Raw genomic sequence first — 22342 nt, 5'->3', positions numbered from 1 at the left:
CAACAGAAACTTGTCTTTATCATGGCAGTTAAGTTTTGCTATGACCTGCAATTACATTTAAGGTCTGAAATTCTTATTTCCCTTTCTACAAAAATCTCATTTGTGAAGAAGAAAGTTGGAGATAAAGTATCATGAAATACAATGCCAGCTATCAGCTAAAATGTCTCTCAAAGAATTCTTGGTTTGAAACAGTTGACTTTATATAAGGACAGGAAATACAATCTATTTTGTAGTTTACGGAAAAGCTGTTTTTTTTTTTTCTTTTTGCCATTTTTTTGAAAAAAAAAAAAGAACAGCTAATATTTAAATAACAGGTTAAGATCGAAGTGCTGGTTAAACATTGACTTAAATAACTTACAGAAGATTCCAACTACACCAGCCTTTATAGAGGTTAAACATTCTCAAAAAGACACATTAAGCAAGGCTCTCCCTTGTACCAAAATACAGCTTCCAAACAATAAAAATAGAACCAACTTTTTCACAACAAGAAATATTGAAGATAAAACTGCAGCATCCATATAATCTCATACTTATCAGTTAAAGTATTTAGAACAAAATAATATTATACTACTTTTGTTTCTTACTAAAGACACTGAAAAAGGCTTATTGATTTATTTAGTGGAATACAATGTGAAGACAGTGGTAAAAATTGGTTGATGTACTGTTTTCTATTTACCTGCTCTAACAAAATGAATCTCAATATGGTTACATTGGTGAGCTATCCAGAGCTCTCTAAAATTACAGAGTAAAGCAAAACATAAAACATACCTTATGTACCTTTAATTGAACAGACTTCATATTATGCTTAACTTTATTATACTGCAGTTGCTCAAGTTAAGCCATGGGACTAGTAACACTTCATAAAAATGTGCTGGATACTATGTATTTTAAGCCTTCAGTTACTATGATGGATATGAAAGGCAGGCTAAAGCTGGATAACCAGCACAGCTTTTTGGTTGTGTCTCATATATAATATACATGTGAATAATAATCTCTGATAAATGCATGAGTATGACTTTGGATCTCCTGTCCTTCAGTCCTTACTTAGGTATCTTTCCCACTCTATGCATGTGATTCTGCAAGCTGATAACTAGAACAGATGGGCTGAATGGGTGTATTAGTTGAGTAAGCAGTGCAGGACTGCGTGTCCTTTTTTACTTATGTTTCAGATGCCAAATTTTACACTTGGGAGTTACACACTCTAACATTTGTAATCTCGGTGACTTTAACACGGCTGTCAACATCTATGTTCCAGCCCAATGCCTGCTGCAGAATATTTCACTGATTGAGATGCATCAGATCTTCACACTCTTTAATTTTAACATTTGTAATCTCAGTGACTTTAACACAGCTGTCAACATCTATGTTCCAGCCCAATGCTTGCTGCAGAATATTTCACTGATTGCAATGCGTCGAATCTTAGTTTTAAATTGGAATCAGTCAGATGAATATACACATGCACTGACACCCAAGTACATATGTGGCCCCTTCTCTCTATTTCAACAGAAAGACCCTTTGAACAAAGTATTTTTTGAAGTTTGCTCTTGAGTGTTGATAACTAAAAAAAGTTATTCTCTCCAACATAAAGACACCCAGTACCACAAATGCAAGCACTGCTTGTTTGGTCTTTTTGCTTAAGTGCAAGACAGTTTAGGAAAAAAAATGGATTATACATATTAAATTCTGCCTTTAAAGCCTTGTCTACTACTTATTCTCAGAGTACTTCTGAGGTTTTGACATTTAAATCTATCAACCTCTGTGTGAAGTACTGAGAAAAAGGGAAAATAACAGAGAAGTAAATGAGGAAAATATTTCAAATCAGAAAGATATTTAACATCCTATTAAATAAATAACTTAAGAGAGAAATAAAAAGAAATGAATTTTGAACATACAAGCAAACCATACTATTCATTTTGTTAGAACAGTTTTATACTACTTTGCTTATATTCCTTAAGTCTATCCATTCGTCCACAAGGCTCCTCCAGAAATGTCATAATTTGTGCATATGACCCAAGTGCTTCCAGTAAATGTTTGTGTGTCTAACTGTTCATTGGATCATTAGGCTTGAACGAGCAACTAAGGTCTTTGATATGAGTTAGTATTCCATAAATAACTTTCCCCATGAAGACCATTCAACAGATTGTCTCATGTTCGTTAAGTTCTGTTGCAGAGATAAAATAAAATTAAAAAAAATTGTTCACACTGGCAGTAACTTACATCCCCATTGATCCAGCTTATATCTTGATTATAAGATATGACACTGAACTGATTAAAAGTATTTCATATGCCAGTAATGAGTACAAAACCTTCAAATGCTTCCCCTGCTCTCTTTTCAAACAAGCAGATGTCTGCACTATTTCTTTGCATTTACTCTTCAATAAGATTACTGAATATTCTTGACATAAGAGCCTTTGGTTCAACTGTATCAATAGAATAGTTCCTTCATCTATGACATCACTACCATTGGAAGAAAGTGAGCTGAAGTGTTTTTCCTTCTTGTTTTCTGTCCTCTCTTTGTGGCTCCCCTTCCATTCAGGGCCACAAACATTTGCCTTCCATTGTGCTTCCAATTTAATGACGCATATGTGTTATATCCATTTTCTTCTATTCTTTCCTTCAATTTGCAATCACTGTTAAACTCCTTCTGTTAAAAGAAGAAACCAAATACACAAATTCAGAAAAAAATAATCTGTCAGAGTTGCAGTATAATGAAGGTAAATCGTTTCTAAAAGTGTTCTGGAACATTTGAGCAGTGTGTATGCAACACACTTTTAGAATTCTACAGTGTACTTAAAGAAAAGTTTCATTGTGTACATAGCATTTAAAGCAACATTAGTTAGACTGTAAAAGGTGAAATCAACATAAGACTTTTTTTTTTGGTGCATAATTACAGCGGTGAAATTATATAATTCACTCATAGCTGAATTTAAACTCTGTGTTGGAATATAGCAACAATGTTAAATCATATTCTCAGTCATAAACTCAAAGTATGAGGTAGCACTCTTGGAACCATTAATCATAACAAATATAACTCTTAAATATCTTGAATGAGATTATTGATACCATATGTTAAACAAACATTCATGGCATAGGCCTACTTCTCATTTAAGTAAGATCCTTTACACCACACTGGCATTTCTGGATGTGTGCAAGTCACTGTTACACTGCTGTTACGATGCATGTGAGGCTTGTTTAATTTGCAGACCTGGAAAAGGGCTTAGACTAAAGAAGAATCATGGATGGTCCTGTATCTTATTGACTAAATAAACCTGAAAGCAATTTTTTTATATGGTGCTAGGGATTAGGGTTTTTGTTTTTAAAGGAGAGCCAGTTGACAGTTTGCTAAAAAAAAAAATACAAAAATACAAGCTGGTGGAAGCATGTAGGAGAAAGACCATTTTTGTCCATAATGTTAAATGCACTTTTATACATATCTTCTGTACAATGAAGATAAGAATGCTTTGTTTCAACAAACAAGTACTTTCTACTTGTTTGTAGTGGGTATAAAACTCCCTAGTTTTATCAAGTTACTTGTATTCCACTTAGAAGGCTTTTGAAAGGGGAATAATTACAACATACTTTAATTACAACCAAAAATTAGTATTCAGAAAATGAGATGTCATTTCACAGCTCAGGCAGAAGCCTGTCACAATCTTAGAGTGTGATATATTAACTACATGTGGTATTTTTACCCTGTCTATGAACAAGATAATAAATATGTCTCAACAATAAAACAATTTTCATGGCACAGATAAGAATTTTAGGGGCATTTTATCTTTTATTATGATCAAAATCCTCAGATATTCAGCTAGTAAAGATATAGAAAGTATCCACATGAATAAAAAAGGATATATTTTAAAAATATATTTTTCATTCCTATTAATTTAAATCAGAATTTTTAAACTGCCAATGATCAGTACTTTGATATAGTAAGAACTTTTGGGTCTGTAATTAATATTTCACTTATTTGCTGCTAAGGCCACAGAATGCTTATATTTTCCTAGCAGAATTTTGTATATTCAGACTTAATTTGGTTCCCAAAATGTTCTTTGACTTTGGAATTAGTAGTTAGTTGAACAATGTCTGGCACGATCAAGAGAAGACTCTATATGATCCTTGATACTGCCCGTATTCATAAAGATATACATAGCTAATTTAATATTTATTTACTGCAACATGCCACCTCTGGTGTCAAGATACTAAGGACCAGCATTCAGTTCTAAACTCTGCTTATTTTGTTAAAGAAACCAAATAGTCTTCTTTTAGTCTCTCATTCTAACCAAAGTAAGTCAAATGGAAAAGTATTTGATAAACATAGAAAGTCTTACTTAACTTGTTTTCCCAGATGCAGAACTGTACTCAAATCCAAACTTTTATCTCTATTCTTAGATAATAAAGAGAGAACAGATGATGTTGTGATGTGGTTAAGAAGTCTTATTGGCAGGAGTCTGAGTGTCAGCTCGGTACTGCTTTGCTCATTTCAAACAAATTTCAGCATAAACCTACACCAGTGTCTATTGTGCACATGCTCAAGAGTGTTTTTAAAATTGTTATTGGTTCTGGTTTTCATATTCATCTGCAAGCTGCCACATTGTAGTAATATGAGTCTAACTGCAAGTCTTGGGAGGATGGGAAAAATAATAACAGAAGGATTCTTGAAATCTCTGAGGTATTATGGAATAGGTTTTGATAAGCCATTATGTTGTGATTTTATGATGTGAATATTGAAAAATTATCTCAGCTGGAATTAAAAAAAATGCTTTCCACTTTCGTATCCTCCTGTCAACACTATTTCTAATACGCTATGAATTACTGAATCTTATGGAAGCAGTTTCCACCTAGGTACCTGAAAGCTGCTTTGACTTCTTTTGTGTGCATATAGGGTTGGGATGGATTCTCACCATATACCAGCTGTGGCTAAAACATGGGTAGAAAGATCTTTTCTCAAGCTTTGGGAAGGACCATCATAAATGACTAAATCAAACACTGTAAAATGAGATGTGTCAATTGAAGATGGTGATTTATGCTATCGCCTTCACATAAGTGCAGATGCATATCCACGATCAATTAGTGTAACTTAAGTTACAAAAGGTTACTTTGTCAGCAACTCAGTATATCTTATACCTCCCAGTGGTGCAGGACTGACCACTGATTATCCTGTATTTCTGACTAGTGTAATACTAGAAATTAAAATACACACTTACAGGAGTTTAAGAAAAATTTCTTTGTTTTGGTCTCTCCTGAATGTGATTTTTCGACACTGTACAGGAGTTTAGAAAGGAGTGACTAGCTACAATGCAGATCAAGAAGGACAGTTTATATAGTTTGTATGAACTACACCCAACCCATAGAAACGCTTCCTTAAAACACAGGACCAAATGACTTTAAGCCCCTGGAGTTGCAGTTGAAACTGGCATTACTTCATTTTTTTCAGCAGAGGTAAGAGGCTTAGCTGTATCGCCTGAGGATAAAGCCAGCCCCAGTATCTACCTGTGACCTGCTCTTTTTTAAGCATATAGGTATTTGAAAGCAATCTAAAGATTGGTTCATAACCTTTGCATATGACTTGAATAAGTTTACATTTATGTGGGCTCATACTCACTGGAACTGGCAAAACTGGCCTAACTACAGGCAAAATTACAAACCAAACCAAATGTAATACCAGAACAATCTGGTATTTGTGTAATCACATGGATGTGTGAGGGTACACTTGAGTTTAGTAGTCAGATTTATAGATTATTGTATCGGACACTCTTCAAATTATACCCAAATTCAGCTCAGTCAAACCTTATCTGCTTATATATAAGTTCACATCTGTCTGTACTGCCCATAATCCTGTTTGTTAATTAGTACACTCAATTGGAAGCTGACTACTCTAGAGATCTTCAAAGTTGTAATTTCATATTGGATGTGTCTGCTTCAACAGCTGATGTTTCCAAGATTTCAGGTACACTTTATCCACACATAGCAAATTACTGATAAATGTGACTGCACTGCAGAAAACCAGAGAAAAACAGCTTTAAAGATTACATTTTGTAGGATCCTCTCCATTGGCCACTACTTAATAAGAAAACTGACTGAAGCAATAAGCACAATAACTCCCAGCAGCTGCTTTGGTGTGATACAAGCTTAACAAACAAAGGGGAGATTGTGGAGAGTGAGGGTGCTGGTTTACCAGAGGATGAAACAGCTTATTTCAGCTCTCATTAGTCATAATACACAGTATTAGGGTTTTCAATAAGTAAAAAAGAGAACTATGTGGATAACTGAAATCCATTTGGAAGGTTAAAAAATACTTACAGAGCCGTAGACTTTTCCTTTCTTGTTCATGGCTAAATAATAGTTGCTCTTAATAGATTTAACTGCCACAACTCCAATTTCTACAGATGTTATTTCCAATATGCCTAAAAAATAAAAATTGAGCTATTTAATCACTTCATTAGAGGATTTTCTTACTATAGAAAGTCAATAAGCCTGAAGAACATTAAACTTCTAATATTCAGAACCAACTGACCAACAAACTTTTGTAAAATTTTTTAAACCATTACAAGAATATACACAAACATTGTTTCAATTAATGTTTCCTTTGCTAACCCTGCATTTTAAACCCGACAAATACTGAAACAGCTTTATTCTTCTTAGCATAGATCTTAATAAAATTTATCATAAGAGACATCTGAACCACAGCATTAAATTAAATCTACAGCATATGTCAATAGAAATGTTAGATTTCCCACAATCTTCAAAACCCGTGGTAAACTATTTATTTCTTGTAGGACATTTAGATAAACTAAATCTCTTGGCTGAACTGAGCTGATAAATTCACTTTTGGCAAGTGTGTTGACATTCTGGGATATAGTAAGACTAACCCTAACGGCCACACTATCTTTGTCTTTCAGATATCAGAAACATTTTGCTCTGTTTGTAATAAATATGATTAATTTTTTTTTTTCTTTAAAACAGACTCTTTCTGGTATACTGGATGGCTCAAGGGGCCAGTAATGGGAGACAGGAATTTTCATCTCTATGTTTTCTGCCCAAGAGCATACTGATTTGGGAGCAGTAGAAGTTACTTGACTTTAAGAGATCCCTTTTCAAATATTGCTAGAGTAACTGTATGGCTATGCTGTTTTATCATTGAATCTTAATACAGGATAAGTATATCTCCAACCAAATAACTTCTAAATTGTTTATCCAGGTAGTATGCCTGGCTCCAACAATTCTCCTGATATTAAAACAGTAGTAGTCAGAACAATTATACATCTAAATCAGTAGTCACTAAGGGTCTAAAAATAGGGAAATTACAGGAAGGGCAAAAGTGTTTAGAAACTGTAAAGAACATCCTAGACCAAGTAGAGCAAGCAAACAAATAATGTGACAAATAGATCAGGTGGAAAAACCTTGCTGAATTGCTACCTGTTTAAAAAAAGAAAAAAAAAAAAGAATCTGCAATAATTTATTTCTCAATATATTCTATGTTTTTTGTCTGAACAGGGTAGTACTGGAAAATCCATATATTTTTTCATTTACTTAAAAATTCCTTTTGGTAAACACAGATCCACTGAATCCAACAGTGTAACTTGGAATTCAGGGCTTTTCACGGAAATTCTGATTTTCTGTCCCTGAAAACTGAATGCAGTCTGTTCAGAATGTGGAACCATGTGGACTTTATTGTGGAGCAGATGTGAGGAAGAAGTTCTTTTGCTGTAATATTTTTTTTAAATGGCTGCTTTATATACAATGCAAAAGCCATTCTGTATGGGCATTGAACTCAGGAGCGAGGGTGCTACTTCTTCTCTGACTGGAAGTAGAGACTTTCATGTTAGCTGGGCAGCAGCTGTGAGTCAAGCATGAGAAGGCAATAGCTGATTTTTATTGGGAAGTAAACTGATGACACAGTTTATGTGTATGAAGGAGAGAGAGAACATCAAACTGGCCAATTTAACATGAAAGACCTCCTTTTGTCAAGAATAAGCGGTGGCTTTTCCTGGATGCATTTTAAAATATATATATAAAATTCTGTATTTATATAAGCTGCAAAATATTTTGATATTAAGATATATAAATTCTAATGCAATAACCAGAACCTTTGTTTTTACTTAGTGAGAAACATTAGGCTGGCAACAGATATAAGGTCTCTAGTCTTTACATATAAGAAAGACTTCAGTGAGAACTGCAAGATAAACAGTAGGTCTAGGACCTATTGAAGCCCCTCAGAAAACGGAACATATTAAACAAGAAATAATGGGGAAAAAAAAATACCTTGCTCAACTCTGTAACGAGATGAAAGTGAAGGATTCTTTTGTTTAAATATTGGTATAAAAATACAAATATAAATGTTGACAGACACATCAATCATGTGCAATTAAAAAAACCCCAATTGATAAAGTCTGCTGTTGCAAGATTTTTATGATATGATTCTTATTTGTAGCATTAAAAAAAAATCAGCATTGCTAGGGGTAGAGTTCCATTTATAAACTAAGAAAACTTTACCTTTACTGTGAAATATCTGAATATCCACTGAGCTTCTTATAGCTGTGTGAGAACAATTCTGCATTAATGGCCTCTCAATCTTGAAACTCAGATTTGAACAAGCAAAGTGAATGCACAGTTGCATACAGAGCTGCAAGTCTGCTGCTTTTGAGAGAGAAAAACAGTTCCCCAAATTAGCTTATTCCATCCTCAGTGGTACCCAACAGAAGCAAAGGCCTCTTCAGTAGCTTGAGGTGCTTAATTACTGCCAAGCAGAAAAGATATGGCTGGCTGTCTAAACAAAAACTCTAAACACGACTTCCAGTAGTTGTAACTAATGTTAGCTTGAGAATTAGCACAAGATGCTTAGGTGGAAATAAGAGGAGCTACAATGTGGGGACTCTGTAATATAAGAAGACTCGGCAAATGTGAAGGAAGAGTCAGTTAAGACCCATGACCTACTTTGAAGGCTAAATGGTCTACTTTTGCAAAGGAGCCATATATAATTTTCCATACATAAGCTGAAAAGAATAATGCTCTCTCATCTCAAGAGAAGTTGTGAAGGCTCCTTAAATAGGTCTTGATAGTCAGCTCATATATACCAAATGTCATGCCATTGATATAAGCAGATCACAGAGTTCATACTAGCCAAGGCCTATCATGTTTATATTAGTCTTAAATTCACATTTTCACATTTTCACACTTTCAAAGTATAGAAAACTCAAACTTGTTTTCCTGACTTTCTGTGAGAATATTAATACAGAACAGTGGACTTTAATATTTCTCCCATGTGAGACACGACCTAAAGTATTTGTGCTGTAAATGAAAAAAAGTTAAGTGGGGTGCCTAAAGTTATGTGGGTAACAAGCTATCAGATAATAAGAACGCTGTGCAAACACTACCACAGTGTTTTGCTGGTTTTTTTTATTGTATTTTTCATCCAAAAAGTGATGCGAAGACTTTAGTCAATTCTTTCTACAGAAATTTATTGCTGTATCCTGAACTGTGTCACCAGCAAAACTAAGCTGGGTCCACCCATTTCTAACAAGGGCAGCAACCAAAAAAAACCCCTACAAAACCTCAAAGATACTGACATAAAATGTGCCATTATTAATCTTTATGTTAAAATGGATGTTATATTTTGAAATGAAGTTATATTTTGTCATATTATCCATGAAAATAACACCACGTTAGACCATTTCAAGTCACTGTTACACCTGAAGCTGAAGGAGAACAGTTCTTAAATAAGAAATTTGTACTGAATAAACCCATTTTAAGTGTCTTGTACTTGAATGATGGAAATGGCATGTCCTCTTCAGTACAATACCTAAGCTAACACAAGTATTCATACAATAAAAGATAGTAATTTTTTGTGGTGAAGTTTGTTTGCAATCTTACGTTCCATTATATCCTCAGTGGAGCAGTTGAAAGGAGGTAATCAGGCGTAATGTTACTACATTTACATTTTGTCTTCAGTAACTAGCTTAATTATACCTAGTTACGCTATTTAACTGGAGCCAAATGTAGCTGAATTCTTCAGAACTATTATCAGTTTGATCTCATCACCAGTGTTCCTGGATTTATTGAGTGTGTTTTGTGTATTTGGAAGTTGAAAAGTGCATAATTTTCCATGACAATTTTGCATATTCTAACCTCTGCAGTATTTGGTGGGGAGAAGGGAAAATTTTATTGAGTATTTTTCTTTTAACTTAGTTTAATACTCTTGATCTATCACGCTTTAGTAACAGGGACCTAATAATGCTAAAATGGTAATTTCCTACACTGCTACTCTCTATATGTCCCAGATACCCCACTGGAATTACATGATAGTTACAAGAAGAAAAGTAGCTTTTGTCTAGATTGCAAATTATTCAGTATTATTTACAGATTTTCTCAGGAGACTCTCTTATGAGTTTGATACAAATCTATTGAAGACAAAAGGAATCATTTCCTAGGTGCCAGTGATGTAGACGAAAATTTCAAAGGTCAGCATGAGAACACCAACTCATCTGACATGGATCTACAAGCAGAAGTCATTAAAACCTTTCAAAACCTTGGAATAGACGGGATTGAAATCAAATGCCTTTGATGTAAGGGTGAAAATATGTATTTGATTATTCTTGAGTCATTATTAAGTTCAGCAGGAATGTATAAAAAAAGAAATTGAGACATAACAGTATGAAGTTTAAAACTAGTGTTTTCCCCATCTAACGAAACTGACTTCTTTGACGGCACAACAAATTTTGTATTTTCCTCAAGGTCTATGCAGTAGAGTCATTGGCTGTGATTGCACGTCTATACTACTGCAATAAAAAATAGGCTGTCAAGCTTAACTCTCTAAAATTTCATATTCTTCAAGTGCTACAGGCTTGGCGGTAAGAGCCTATGTGTTGTCATAGACAGTATGTCTGAAAGGACGACAGACCACTGTGGGTACTCCCCTGGCCTTAGTTAGGAGAACAACGCTCGACAGATGGTTGCCCTCAGACACCTTCAAAAAATTCAATTCTATGACCTGCCAGGTAAGCTCCTCTCCGTCTACATTAGAAAGTGTTTTAGAATCCAATCTGCAGGTCGAAGGAGGTGATCCTACTCTACTCTCTTCTCGTGAGACCCCACTCCTGGTACTGTATACAGTTCTGGTGTCCTCAACATATAAAGGACATGGAACAGTTGGAACAGGTCCAGAAGATGGCCACGAGGATGATCAGGGGACTGGAGCATCTCCCGTATGAAGATAGGCTGAGAAAGTTGGGGCTGTTCAGCCTGGAGAACAGAAGCTGTGTGGAGACCTCAGAACAGCCTTCCAGTATTTGAAGGGAGCCTACAAGGATGCCAGAGAGGGACATTTCATCAGGGACTGTAACAACAGGACAAGGGGCAATGGGTTTAAACTGAAACAGGGGAAGTTCAGGTTACATATACGGAAGAAGTTCTTTACTGTGCAAGTGGAGAGGCGCTGGAACAGGTTACCCAGGGAAGTGGTAAATGCTCCATCCCTGGCAGTGTTCAAGGCCAGGATGGACAGAGCCTTGGGCAATGAGGTCTAGTGTGAGGTGTCTCTGCTCATGGTAGTGGGACTGGAACTAAATCATCTTAAGGTCCTTTCCAACCCTAACCATTCTATATTTCTATGATTTGAAATGGCCTTCTTGTAATTTGAGCCTATTAATTCTTGTTTAAACTCTAAACTAACTTGGAAAATGAGATATTTTCTTTGCAGAAACCTTTTACATATTCAGTATTTATTATCACACCTACCTAACTAGCTACCAATTTCTGCTCTCTAGCACAGTTTTTCAATGCTTTCCTTAAAGCTGTCAGGTTTTCTAGACCTTTGGATACTCTTGTGCTTGTGTCCACAGAATGGTCATAGTCCTCTTACTGAAGTCTTACCAGTATTAATACATGAAGGAACATTTCATATTTCTGCACAGAATGTATGCATACTCACACATTTATGCATGTTTACTTTTACATTAATATGATAATACCGATTCATGTTTAGTTTGTGATCCACCACCTCAGATACATGGAATAAATGTAAGCAATTATTCCTCATTCTGTAGTTGTAAGTTTGATTACTTCTGATTAAATGTTGTGCTTTGAACAGGTCCCAGTTAAATGCCCATTTTTTTATTTCATAGTTTGTCTAATTTGTCAATATTGTTTTGAGTTCTTATTCAGTCTGCCAAAATATTTGCAACTATTATAGGTTTCATATTGCCTTCAACTTCAATAACCATGTTTTTCTTCCTTCATTCAAGACATTAATGAATTTCTGATTAGGAGATATCCTGAAGAGAGTCTTGGAACTTGGTGCCTCTGTTCAGGTTTGCAGTGAAAACCTGCTAATTCCCTAGTATGGCTGTAAGATTTTGCTTGCTGATCTTAGTTACGAGGATATCATTAGAGAGATTAGAGTCAAAAATCATTCTGAAATTTATGATGTCTACTTACTTTTTTCCTATAAATGAAGATTTTTATCTAATCACAACTGAAAATTAGGTTGCTATGGTATTACTTCTCTTTGATTAATTCTTTTTGGTCAGTAATTTCTTTTGTGTTTATAACCATGTATTTAAAAATTATTTTCCCTGTATTTTTCTCAGGATATGCTGACTTGTCTCTAGGTCTTTGTTTTTCCCTTTTTAAAGAAACGTAGCATATTTACTGCTTCCTCAGTTATCTGAGGAGTGTTTTTTTTTTTTCCACAAGTTTTCAGAATGAATCTCTATAGACTTTTGGCCAGCCTACTCAGTAGAGTGAGTAAATTTTATCAAGTTAAAACCAGATAAATCATCTAACTCATTTTGATCTTGTTCTTTTTCTGTTCCAACCAATATTAACTTTTCTCTGGAGCTCCTGTTTCTTTGCTGTGAAAACTGAAACAAAAGTGAAACTTCAACATACTGTGATGCTTGTTTCTTATATCTTCTTTTATAACATTGCTTGGGCTCAGGCATTTCCATGACTTAAAACTTTTAACTCCAAGAAAATGTGTAAGGTAAAAAATTTCCATAATATAATGTGACTTGTAATTAGGTGTGATAATAAAAGCTATCAAAAATCAATATTCTTGGAGGAAAATTCTTGTTATTAGTGACTTATTTCTGCTTCCATGCTTTTTAGGAACTTGGAAAGAAAAATAAAATAATTAAAAAAGAAATGCTGTGGCCTCCATTATGGTTTTAAAACAGATAGCATGCTATTATTCTACAGCCGTGATTCTGTAAACTTCAACAATTACAACTAATCCCCTTTGACCACATCCACTCTAAAAGCATAGCTTTCAATACCCAAACCATTTCCAACTCATTATAATTAGAAACATTTAAAACATCAACTTGAGATGTGCCCTGTAGCTATGCATGTGCTGTCTTTACAGGTCCCAAAGGCTAGAAACATATTCCCAATAGAAACCAAATATATTTAACTTAAATAAACTGTATTTTTATAGTTTATAAAAATGATCATTATATAAATAACAAGGCAACAGAAAGCTGACTGGCTGTCTTTCTCTGCACAGAGGGACTGTAAAAAGTACTAGTGAAAAATTGCTCTTACATAATTCTGTACTCTAATTCTAAATGTCCCATGTTTTTATAAAAATTACAGTAATTTGAAACAAAAAGTTTCCTAGAAATATGCTAGAATATGAGCAAAAAAAAATATCCTAGAGCTTGAGTGAAACTATTTCAAGTAATTTGATAGGACATTTGACAGAGAACCAGATGCATTATGAAGGCAGTACTGCAATGGATCCAAACATACCCTGCAATGAGAACCACTTGATCCTGTGACCAAATACAACTTGTCTGCAGTGAAATGAGGCAGTGGCCAGTTCTCTACAGCTGCATCATTTGTGTAATAAGTTCTTAAAAAGCACTTTAAATGTCTGTAACTCTAGTTGAAGTCCTTTAACATAGAGAAACAGGACCACTTTGCATCTTCCTTTCCTTTTCAGAGATTAGCCCGTATATGAGGCAATCCACAGGCACTCACTCCCTCCCTTGCCTGCAGAAATACTGCAAATGAGGAGTGAATTCAGCTGGATGGAATGTGATCATGACTGAGAGCTTCCAAAACTTTCCAGTTTCCCAAATGGTGACAGGAAGCTGCTGCTCTTGGTGGGCAACTGGAGAGAATGGAACTTCGTAACATTCGTTTGAACTGATTTTTCAGAACTTTTGTTTGTACACCCTCCAGTGAACTTCTCTGAAGAGGTAGCTTTGACTGGCATTGGTTTGCATCAAACAAAGTCACTGAAAAGGCAAAACATTAAAGATTTAGTAGTTCAAAAAGCTCTCTTAGTAGGTATCTTGAAAAAGAGTGGTTTGAAAGCAATAAGAAAACAGGTTGGATGTGGTTCATGAAAGAGTGAAGTACTAAGGAATGAGAGGCCACTGACAGTGTTTCCACTCTGTTTCACCATTTACACCTGTGCAAAGCAAGCTGAAAACATCCCCAGGTGACAAGTTATATTGTTCTTATCTTTTCTTTGTTTTGTATAAGAATTACTGACAACAGAAAGCCAAAGATGATGGAGTAGAAGATAGGAAATGGAAGATGCGCTAAGACAGACTCGCCTTTGGAAGTTTTTTCAGCAAGAAAAAGCAGTGCCATTAAAATGTAATCTTACAGATTTTACAATAGTCTTTGAAGGCAGCTTAAGATACAAACTTATGTTGCCATGTAAATGATGCCACACTTATGGGCATAAATATCAAATAATAACCAATGTGAACCTTAACTTGATCCTTTACTTAAAACTAAAACTTCATGTGCAGATAAAATCAGTTCAGTGCTTTTCATTATTATTTAATATTTTCTAAGACCTCCACCCTTCCTGCTCTAAATCAGAAGTGAAAGTACTGAAAGATTGCAAAGCAAGTTGCTAACGTGTCATCTTTAGATCAACTATAGCCAAAATTCTAGTGTCCCATGAGGTTTCCAGTCCAATTCCCACATCTGATGATTTGGATAAGACTGAGATATGCATCCAAACTTCTGGAAGGCTGTGGGAACAGGACTTCTGAGCCTTCCTGCATTATCACAATATCAGCATAAGATGTGAAATCTCCATGGTGCATACATACCATGTAAAAGACTAACTATTAGAGCCTTTTCTCAGACCCACAAGGGGATTATAGGAAAACTAAAGTGTTCCTCATTTCCTTATCTACTGCTTTTATAGCTTTAATATCATAGCATAACAAGGACCACTTAGCAGTGTTCTGTAGACCAAGTAAATGGAAGGGTGTCAGAAGCAAGAGTACATGGGAAGAGAGAACTTCATTAACAATGCAATAGTGAGAGCTGTTGATTAGCAAAGGAGGAGTTTAAGTTTAGCTACAAGAATGACAGGAATCATTTTAGCTAGTATACATCCTGACACTTAACAGAAACAATCCAGGAACAGTTATCCTACGTTTTTCCCTCTTGTCAGTGAAGAGAGGCATCTCCAAAGAACAGTTCTAAACACCACCAATCTCTGTAAAATGTCCAAAGTTAGATGAGATAATCTTAAGTAAAGGAAGTTCTGGAAGCGACTCTGGGACATATCAATGCTGTCAGTTGAATTCAGATCTGCACTCTATGATACCTTGTCCATCACCTTCATCACTAACGTGTAAGCATGTCATCAGATTTAGCCAAAGTTCTAGAACTATCATGCAGGAGGGAAGATAAACAGTTTGCTTCCTTCACATGGATTTAATTCATGCAGTGGAGATGGGATGGCTACAGGTAGAGCCAACTGTACTGAGCTCATTAATCAGAGATCAAGATTTCTTGAGCTCTATGCTTTGATTGAGATTAGGCATAGACAGTGTCAGAATTCATTAGCTGACCTGTTTCTGGGATGGAGGTTTTATAACTTATGACTCATACTGACCGAAGAATGGTAGCAGTTCATACACCAAGAGAAAAAAACAACACCCACCCCAGTATATATGGTTGAATGCAGCGTTGTAGTTATCTGATTTGTTAGATTTCTTGACAAAGATGGCTTAAGGAGTTCCAGCCCTCCCCTCCCCCAGATACATTTTCCTGCCTCTGTGCTGAAGTTCACCAACCCTTCAAATATAGCAGCACTATAAACAAAATCATTGGAATGATCTGTCTTGGAAATAACTCTCAATAGAAAACAAATCAACCTAAACCCCTAAGGACTAAACAATCCAAGTTTTTTGTAGTCATTCCTAGTGGTATATGTTTTCTAGACCTCCTATTGCTCTCCTTCTGGTACCTTTCCAATTGGCCAATTTTTTAGAAATGAGGTGGGTGCCCAAGACTGGACTGATGTACTAACAAGGGCCTGATGGGTACTGAATTGAACAGAAAGATTACTTCATGTGTTTATAAGGAAACTTGGATCCCAATCCAAATCCTAATCGAAACTTGGCAGTCCATATATGTTTCCATTTAGTAGACAGGACCAGGCACTCAGGATTTCTGCCAGATCTTAAATTTTTAGGTCTCCACAGAACTACACAGGAGAATGAAAAGCATATAAGAGACTAGTAAGAGACTAGAGCACAGTAAATTTTCTCAGCTGCCTATTTCAGCCTGGGTGGAATCCTAAATTACCTTTCACATTCATGATCATTACATTTACCTCTTGCATTTTACCATTTATTTAAGTTTCAATGTGAATATTTGCCAACTGGAATAAACTGGATGACGTTAAGGCTGTTCATTGACCATCCTAACACACAAGGAAGGGATAATACATAAGTAGTGGCATTGCAGAAGAAACAGTCAAAACACATGGTGACTGCCAAGAGAAGTAGCTGTCCATCACCTGCAATCTCAGGGAAGGGAGGTCTTCTCTGTTCCCGCAGTCAGCTGCTGCTCAGTCAGGAGCTTCTAGCAGATACAGTAAATATATTCACAGTTGGGGTACAAATTATAATTAAATGGAGCCAGTCGCTATTTACCACTTGCAGGTATTAGCAGGCGGAAGTGAGACAGGGTGTTAAACTGGTCAGAGGATGTATAAACATGAAAAAAAGTATCCCTGTGAGACATATGGAGGTTTTGAGGCTCAAGAAACTAAGTGTGCTGCTGACGGCCTCTGTTACTTGTCTGTCAACAATCTTTATTCCCATTACAGGTTTGTTGCCTCCTACTGAGACTATCTGACATACGGTAACTGTTCCAGCTAAGGCTGCTCAGCTGCACATCAAAACGAGACAAGTTTCTTTCAACAGTTATGTTTAATTTGGGGCCTTATTTGCTTTTGTGATGAATCTCAACTTGATTCCCCATTGTGCAGAAGAACAGGACTGGAAAAATATAGTCTGTCATTTGCTAGTCTCAAATACGTATGTTCTTGAGAAATGTAGGAGAGAGAAGGAAACTCACTGCATAACTGTACAATAAAGCTCGGCAATGTGGGTCTCACTGTCTGTGCTAGGTAGGATCCTCTCCTAAATTTGTATGGGCTTAATTACCTAATAATAGGGTAAAAGAAAAATCGCAAAGTTCAGCAGGCTCCTCTTTAAGAGACTATGACTAGGTACAGTTCCTAGCAGTATCCTGCTGCTGCTATGTTTCTCTGGAGGGAGGGAAAAAAAGGATGTTTTTGTGTTTTTCCTACAAATCAGAAACCTTCCAAACACACTAATCCACCACATCAATTAGCTGTTTGTTCTAACGGTTTATGTCTGTCTTTGCCTCATACAGGAAAAAGGAATTCATGGTATTTTTAAATATGGGATCCACATGCTTATACTGCAAGACTACCCCTGGACAGTTATAATGATCACTCTTTTTCACATAATTATCTTTGGTGGCAGTTACTCATCAACACTTTCAGCAGTGTTCTTCTACAATACCACAAATATTCCTAATATTGCTTGGTCACAGTAATCACTCTTTTTACAACAAATTTTATAATGACTCTGGGAACAGAATTAACATCTGAGAAATGTAGATTAGGGTTGTTGTATGGTCTGGGAGATGAGTATTAAGAAAATGACTGCAAACAATAGCTCAGTATATCTTAAAGTTCTTAACTGTTGCTTGTCCATTGTAACTTTTTTTTTTTTCCTCCACAAATTCTTTTCTTAATGGACATGGAAGTGATCAAATTAAAGGCAGGTCTCTTACCCTAATACTCATATTTACATAGTTTGGGTCAATGTTGTATACGATTTTAAGATGCCCAGTCACAGTCTGTAAGTATCTCATAACCCTGTGAATAGTCTGCAAACAAGCTACTGTCAAAACTTTTCCAGATAAAATACTTCTTGAAAGACACAATTATTATAACAATTGTTATTGGACAATCTTGGAGTAAATAAACAGAGATTAATTGCAAGTTGTTACTATATGAGAAGATGTTAAGGCCCACAGTTTAGCAACTGAAAAGAATTCAGTGAGTTCTGATTACTAGTTCGTTGCTTTGTCCATTTTTTTTTTGTTTTCTCTGACATGAATATAATACTTAATTCATCCTAAATTACAACCAATCAGAAGACACCATTTAATAACTGCATTATTCTTGTTATAATGCTGTGTGATCAGCTTCTCACATTTTAATGTTAGGTTTGTACTTTGTCTTACATGTTTTGTACTATTCTTTCACCATCAAAGGTATGCTGAAACACCAAAGCAAGTAACAAGGTCTGTTCCCTTGTACACAGATGTAAACTATTGCCTGCTATAGTGTGAGCACCTGATGTATGTCTTTCACAGTGTTTTCATCTTCAGTACTTGACTGTCTCCTAACCTGGCTGGACCTGGTAACTTCAGTCCTCTAGTACAAACAGTTTTTTTAAAACTTTGATGAGCAATGATAAGTGCTGCCTTCTTAAACATTCATTCAACACCTCATCAAAAAGCAGGATGACAAAATCGTCAATCTTGCACAGAAACTTAAAAGGCTGATTTGAAAGAGCACAATCACTTCACACCCTTCTGCTTTCACTATCCTCAAGTCTCCTTCTATATTGCTTCCTATCTTCCTTCCTGACATCCTCAGCAGCTAACAAGCATATTTTGCACACAAGATTGTATGATCTAATTGCACTTGGTTGTGCCACATGTCTTGTTCTTTTACTCAAAATCTGCTTCTCTAGCCTGGGTTGCTGAAATCCTTTTGGTTTTCCCTTTCCTTGAACTATGTAAATCTCTTGCACAAATACAACACTGTGCTTGGGACAGTTAATGGACAATACAATTCAGAAGGTTTGATACATTCTTTTCAGCTTTTTTATTCAACCTTTTGTATTAAATTGCTCTCAGGAGTTAACAGCACAAAATACCACTCAGCCAACCAACCCCAATCAACCACTGAATTGACAGCCAGTGCAGTTTCTGCTGTGATCCCAGTGGAATACTTGTCAGGGGATGTGTAGAGGGCAGGCAAAGACCCTCCTATCTTTTCCATATACTTTTATGTCAGGCTCAGAGATACTTCTGCTTACACTACTGTCTAACATTGCAAAGAGCGCCTGGTCCCCAAACCGTTTGGTGAAAACATGCTGACAATCATATTTGCACCTTCTAGGGTGGTCTGGTGCATCCCTGAGAGTGCTTGGTTAAAATTTCCCTCAGACTATTACCTCTAGAGACATTACCTACAGCCCTCAGACACGTCTGTGCTTTTTCCATTCTGAGTCTCCGACATATTGTGAAGACTGTGTGGTAGCCCACCAGTTTGCTGTTTGCATAGTCTGGTGCTAAGGTCAAAGCCAAGGTCGTAGAGACATCCTCTTGCAGGGCCTGTCGTGAGAGTGTATAAAATGAAAGAAACCAAGTCTGGCTTGGTCCTGTCCATATTTCTGCTTAGTGTACTTCCCTGCAGTTAACTATTCTGAGAATTCCCTGCAGAGAACTATCCTAAAATTCTGAAGTTCACTCCAGAAAGAAACAGTTCATGCCAAAAAAAAGCAAAGTGTGAGCCAGCATAGGCAACATGAAAGGTCAGAAGCTCTGAATCCAAAAACCACCTGGGGAGCTAAGTTATTTAACAGTGCAGACCTAGTCTTAGACTGCTACGGAGATGAGCAGCTGAAGGACAGAGCTGCCGTGTTTCTGTCTAGGATTTTGCATGTGGAGACAGATACTTCTGGGCAATGTCAGAGCAATAGTGTGTGTGCTGCTTCTATAGCCTGGCTACAGACAATAAATATAAAACTATGTACAATGTCTTATTGCTTGTGCATGAACCAGCTGCACAATTACATTCCAAGAAGCATCAACTTTTCTATACACTTCTTGTATAACTGATGCATGTTAACTATAAATTAATAGGTTAAAAATAGGGAACAAAATTAACCATTTTTCTCAGGAAGGTAATCAGCAAATTACTGTGTTTTCTGCGCTCAACATATTCATTAAGGAGCAACAGTAATGCCATGACAAACCCTGCTGATTATACTAAACTATTCAGGGTAGTAAATCTGAAGGAACTGGGAGTTAACTGTGCAAGTATCTCAGGATCCAAGCTGACAAGGCAATAAAATACCAGATAAAATTCGGTGTAGGTGGATGTTGTAAAAAGTGTTGCACAGAGGGAAAGTAATGTTGGGTTTATAGACATGGAATGTGTTACAGAATGGCTTATGGCCCTGATATCACTTCTTGGTCTTAGGTAGTAAAACAAAAATTAGGAAGGTAGAGGACTGTGCTAGTGAATGTTTAGGAAATGGAAAGTATAGCAACGAAGTTTAAATCCATCTGTGCTTTTATTTTGAACACTCACTCTATCCTAGTCATCTGATAAAAGATGGAACAGAACTGGAAAAGCTACAGGAAAGGACAAGATGCATGATCAGAAATAAGGATTAACTATTGTTTGAAGAATAACTAAAACCTAGGACTTTACAAGGTAGAACAGAAATGGTTTGAGGAGGGGGAATCTATAAAATTGTAGACCCACCTCGAGAAAATGAAGAAGCAACTATGCACTGAATCTTAAATAAAATAATTGGTCAGACATTTAAAACAACAGAAAGTATTTTTTCACATTTGTTAGATTACAGCAGTCATTGGTGGCATGTCAGTTTACACGAACTGAAAAAAATCAGAACAATTACTTCAAAAAACTTGTTCCTAGGACAAGTAAATAGATAATGTCATTAGTCTCTAAATTGCATACCGATGGACACTAAGAAAGTATAATAGGCAGTTACCACTGCATGCTTGTTCTTCCTCCTCTTCAGTCTTCTACTGATACTGTCAGAGATAGGAAACCAGACTGACCTTTAGTCTGAAGCAGTAGACTTGACCTTTAATACTCATGTATACATCTCCTCATATAGAGAAATGGAAGAAATTGCAGAAAAAAGCTAACAAAGGTTTGCCAAAAGCAAATTCTGTTAAAACTTATTTCATTTTATGACAATGTAATAGGTCATATAATGAAAAGAGCTATGCAGTTAGGCTTTTGACACTATCACATTACATTATCATAAATACACTAATTTCATACAAAACTGTATCGTAAGTGGGATGAAAATCAGTCTAGAAAACATTATTTACAGAACCATTCTCAATGATTTACTGCCAAAACAGAACAAATTACTCACAAATGTAATTTGAAGATGAAGAATGAGACAGTAATTTTACAGAAGAGTGTCTGGGTGGCTAGTGCTCCACAATATGAGCTTGAGTGAACAACACGGAAAGCAAACATACTCCTAGCATGTCTAAGTATGAATATAAGTGCATGAAATGCAAAAGAAAATCTTTCCACATACTCCAGCATTTGGAAAGCTTCTTCTGGGCTCTGGGCTCATTTCAAGGTATGTCTAAGGAGGGTAATCAGCATGGTCATAAGCCTAGAAAATATTATTTACAATGGAAAATTAAATAAATTCATCCTGTTTATCTTAAGAAGATGAGAGTTGGGAAGAGAAAGCATACCAGTAACTTTCAAATACTTAAAAGAATATCTGAAAAGAGGAATGCAATACTCCTTGCAAGAGGCAACAGAAATAACAAGCTCAACAGCACAGAAGAATAAGAGAGGATATTAAGAATAATAAGATTTTAATAAGGGTAGTAAAAAATCTCTGTATTCACTAAACTCGTTTGGAGTGTGTGCAGTCTTTAACAGCAAGTGATAAAGGGGGTTGAAACTAGACAGTCTTAAGGTCCTTTCCAACCCTAACTATTCTATGATCCTATGATTCTAAAGGTGTCCAGCAGAGTTGATGATAGGTATTATCCATATGTACAATGTGAGACATACATGGATGATAGGGATGCACCAAAAGATCTTTTGAGATTTCTTTCAAGCCTAAGAAGCTGTGTTTCCATACATAACAATTCAAACCAGTGTTTCTGAAAATGTTGGACTTACTACACTACAGACCAGTAATCTGCACAGTGTTGCCATAGGAAGTCAAACATTTCT

At 36.0% G+C, this 22342-nt stretch overlaps 1 protein-coding gene across 1 annotated transcript in view; it reads right to left on the bottom strand.

The window, feature by feature from the left end:
• Positions 1 to 282: 282 nt before the first annotated feature.
• Positions 283 to 22342, bottom strand: part of FGF10 (fibroblast growth factor 10) — a 59797-nt gene continuing 37737 nt past the window's right edge. Inside the window, exons 2-3 of the mRNA XM_057403081.1 lie at positions 6301 to 6404; positions 283 to 2644 (exon numbers count right to left, since the gene is read on the bottom strand). Coding sequence (XP_057259064.1) covers positions 2447 to 2644; positions 6301 to 6404 — 302 coding nt within the window. The 3' untranslated portion in view covers positions 283 to 2446. The remainder of the gene's footprint in view (positions 2645 to 6300; positions 6405 to 22342) is intronic.

This window comes from Pezoporus wallicus, unplaced genomic scaffold (assembly GCF_028554395.1).
Source record: "Pezoporus wallicus isolate ANWC-B61680 ecotype Strahan unplaced genomic scaffold, APGP_CSIRO_Pwel_v1 contig_2997, whole genome shotgun sequence".
NCBI classification, from domain to species: Eukaryota; Metazoa; Chordata; class Aves; order Psittaciformes; family Psittacidae; genus Pezoporus; species Pezoporus wallicus.
The sequence above is the reverse complement of the archived record's forward strand: the minus strand, read 5'-3'. Positions and strand labels throughout refer to the sequence as shown.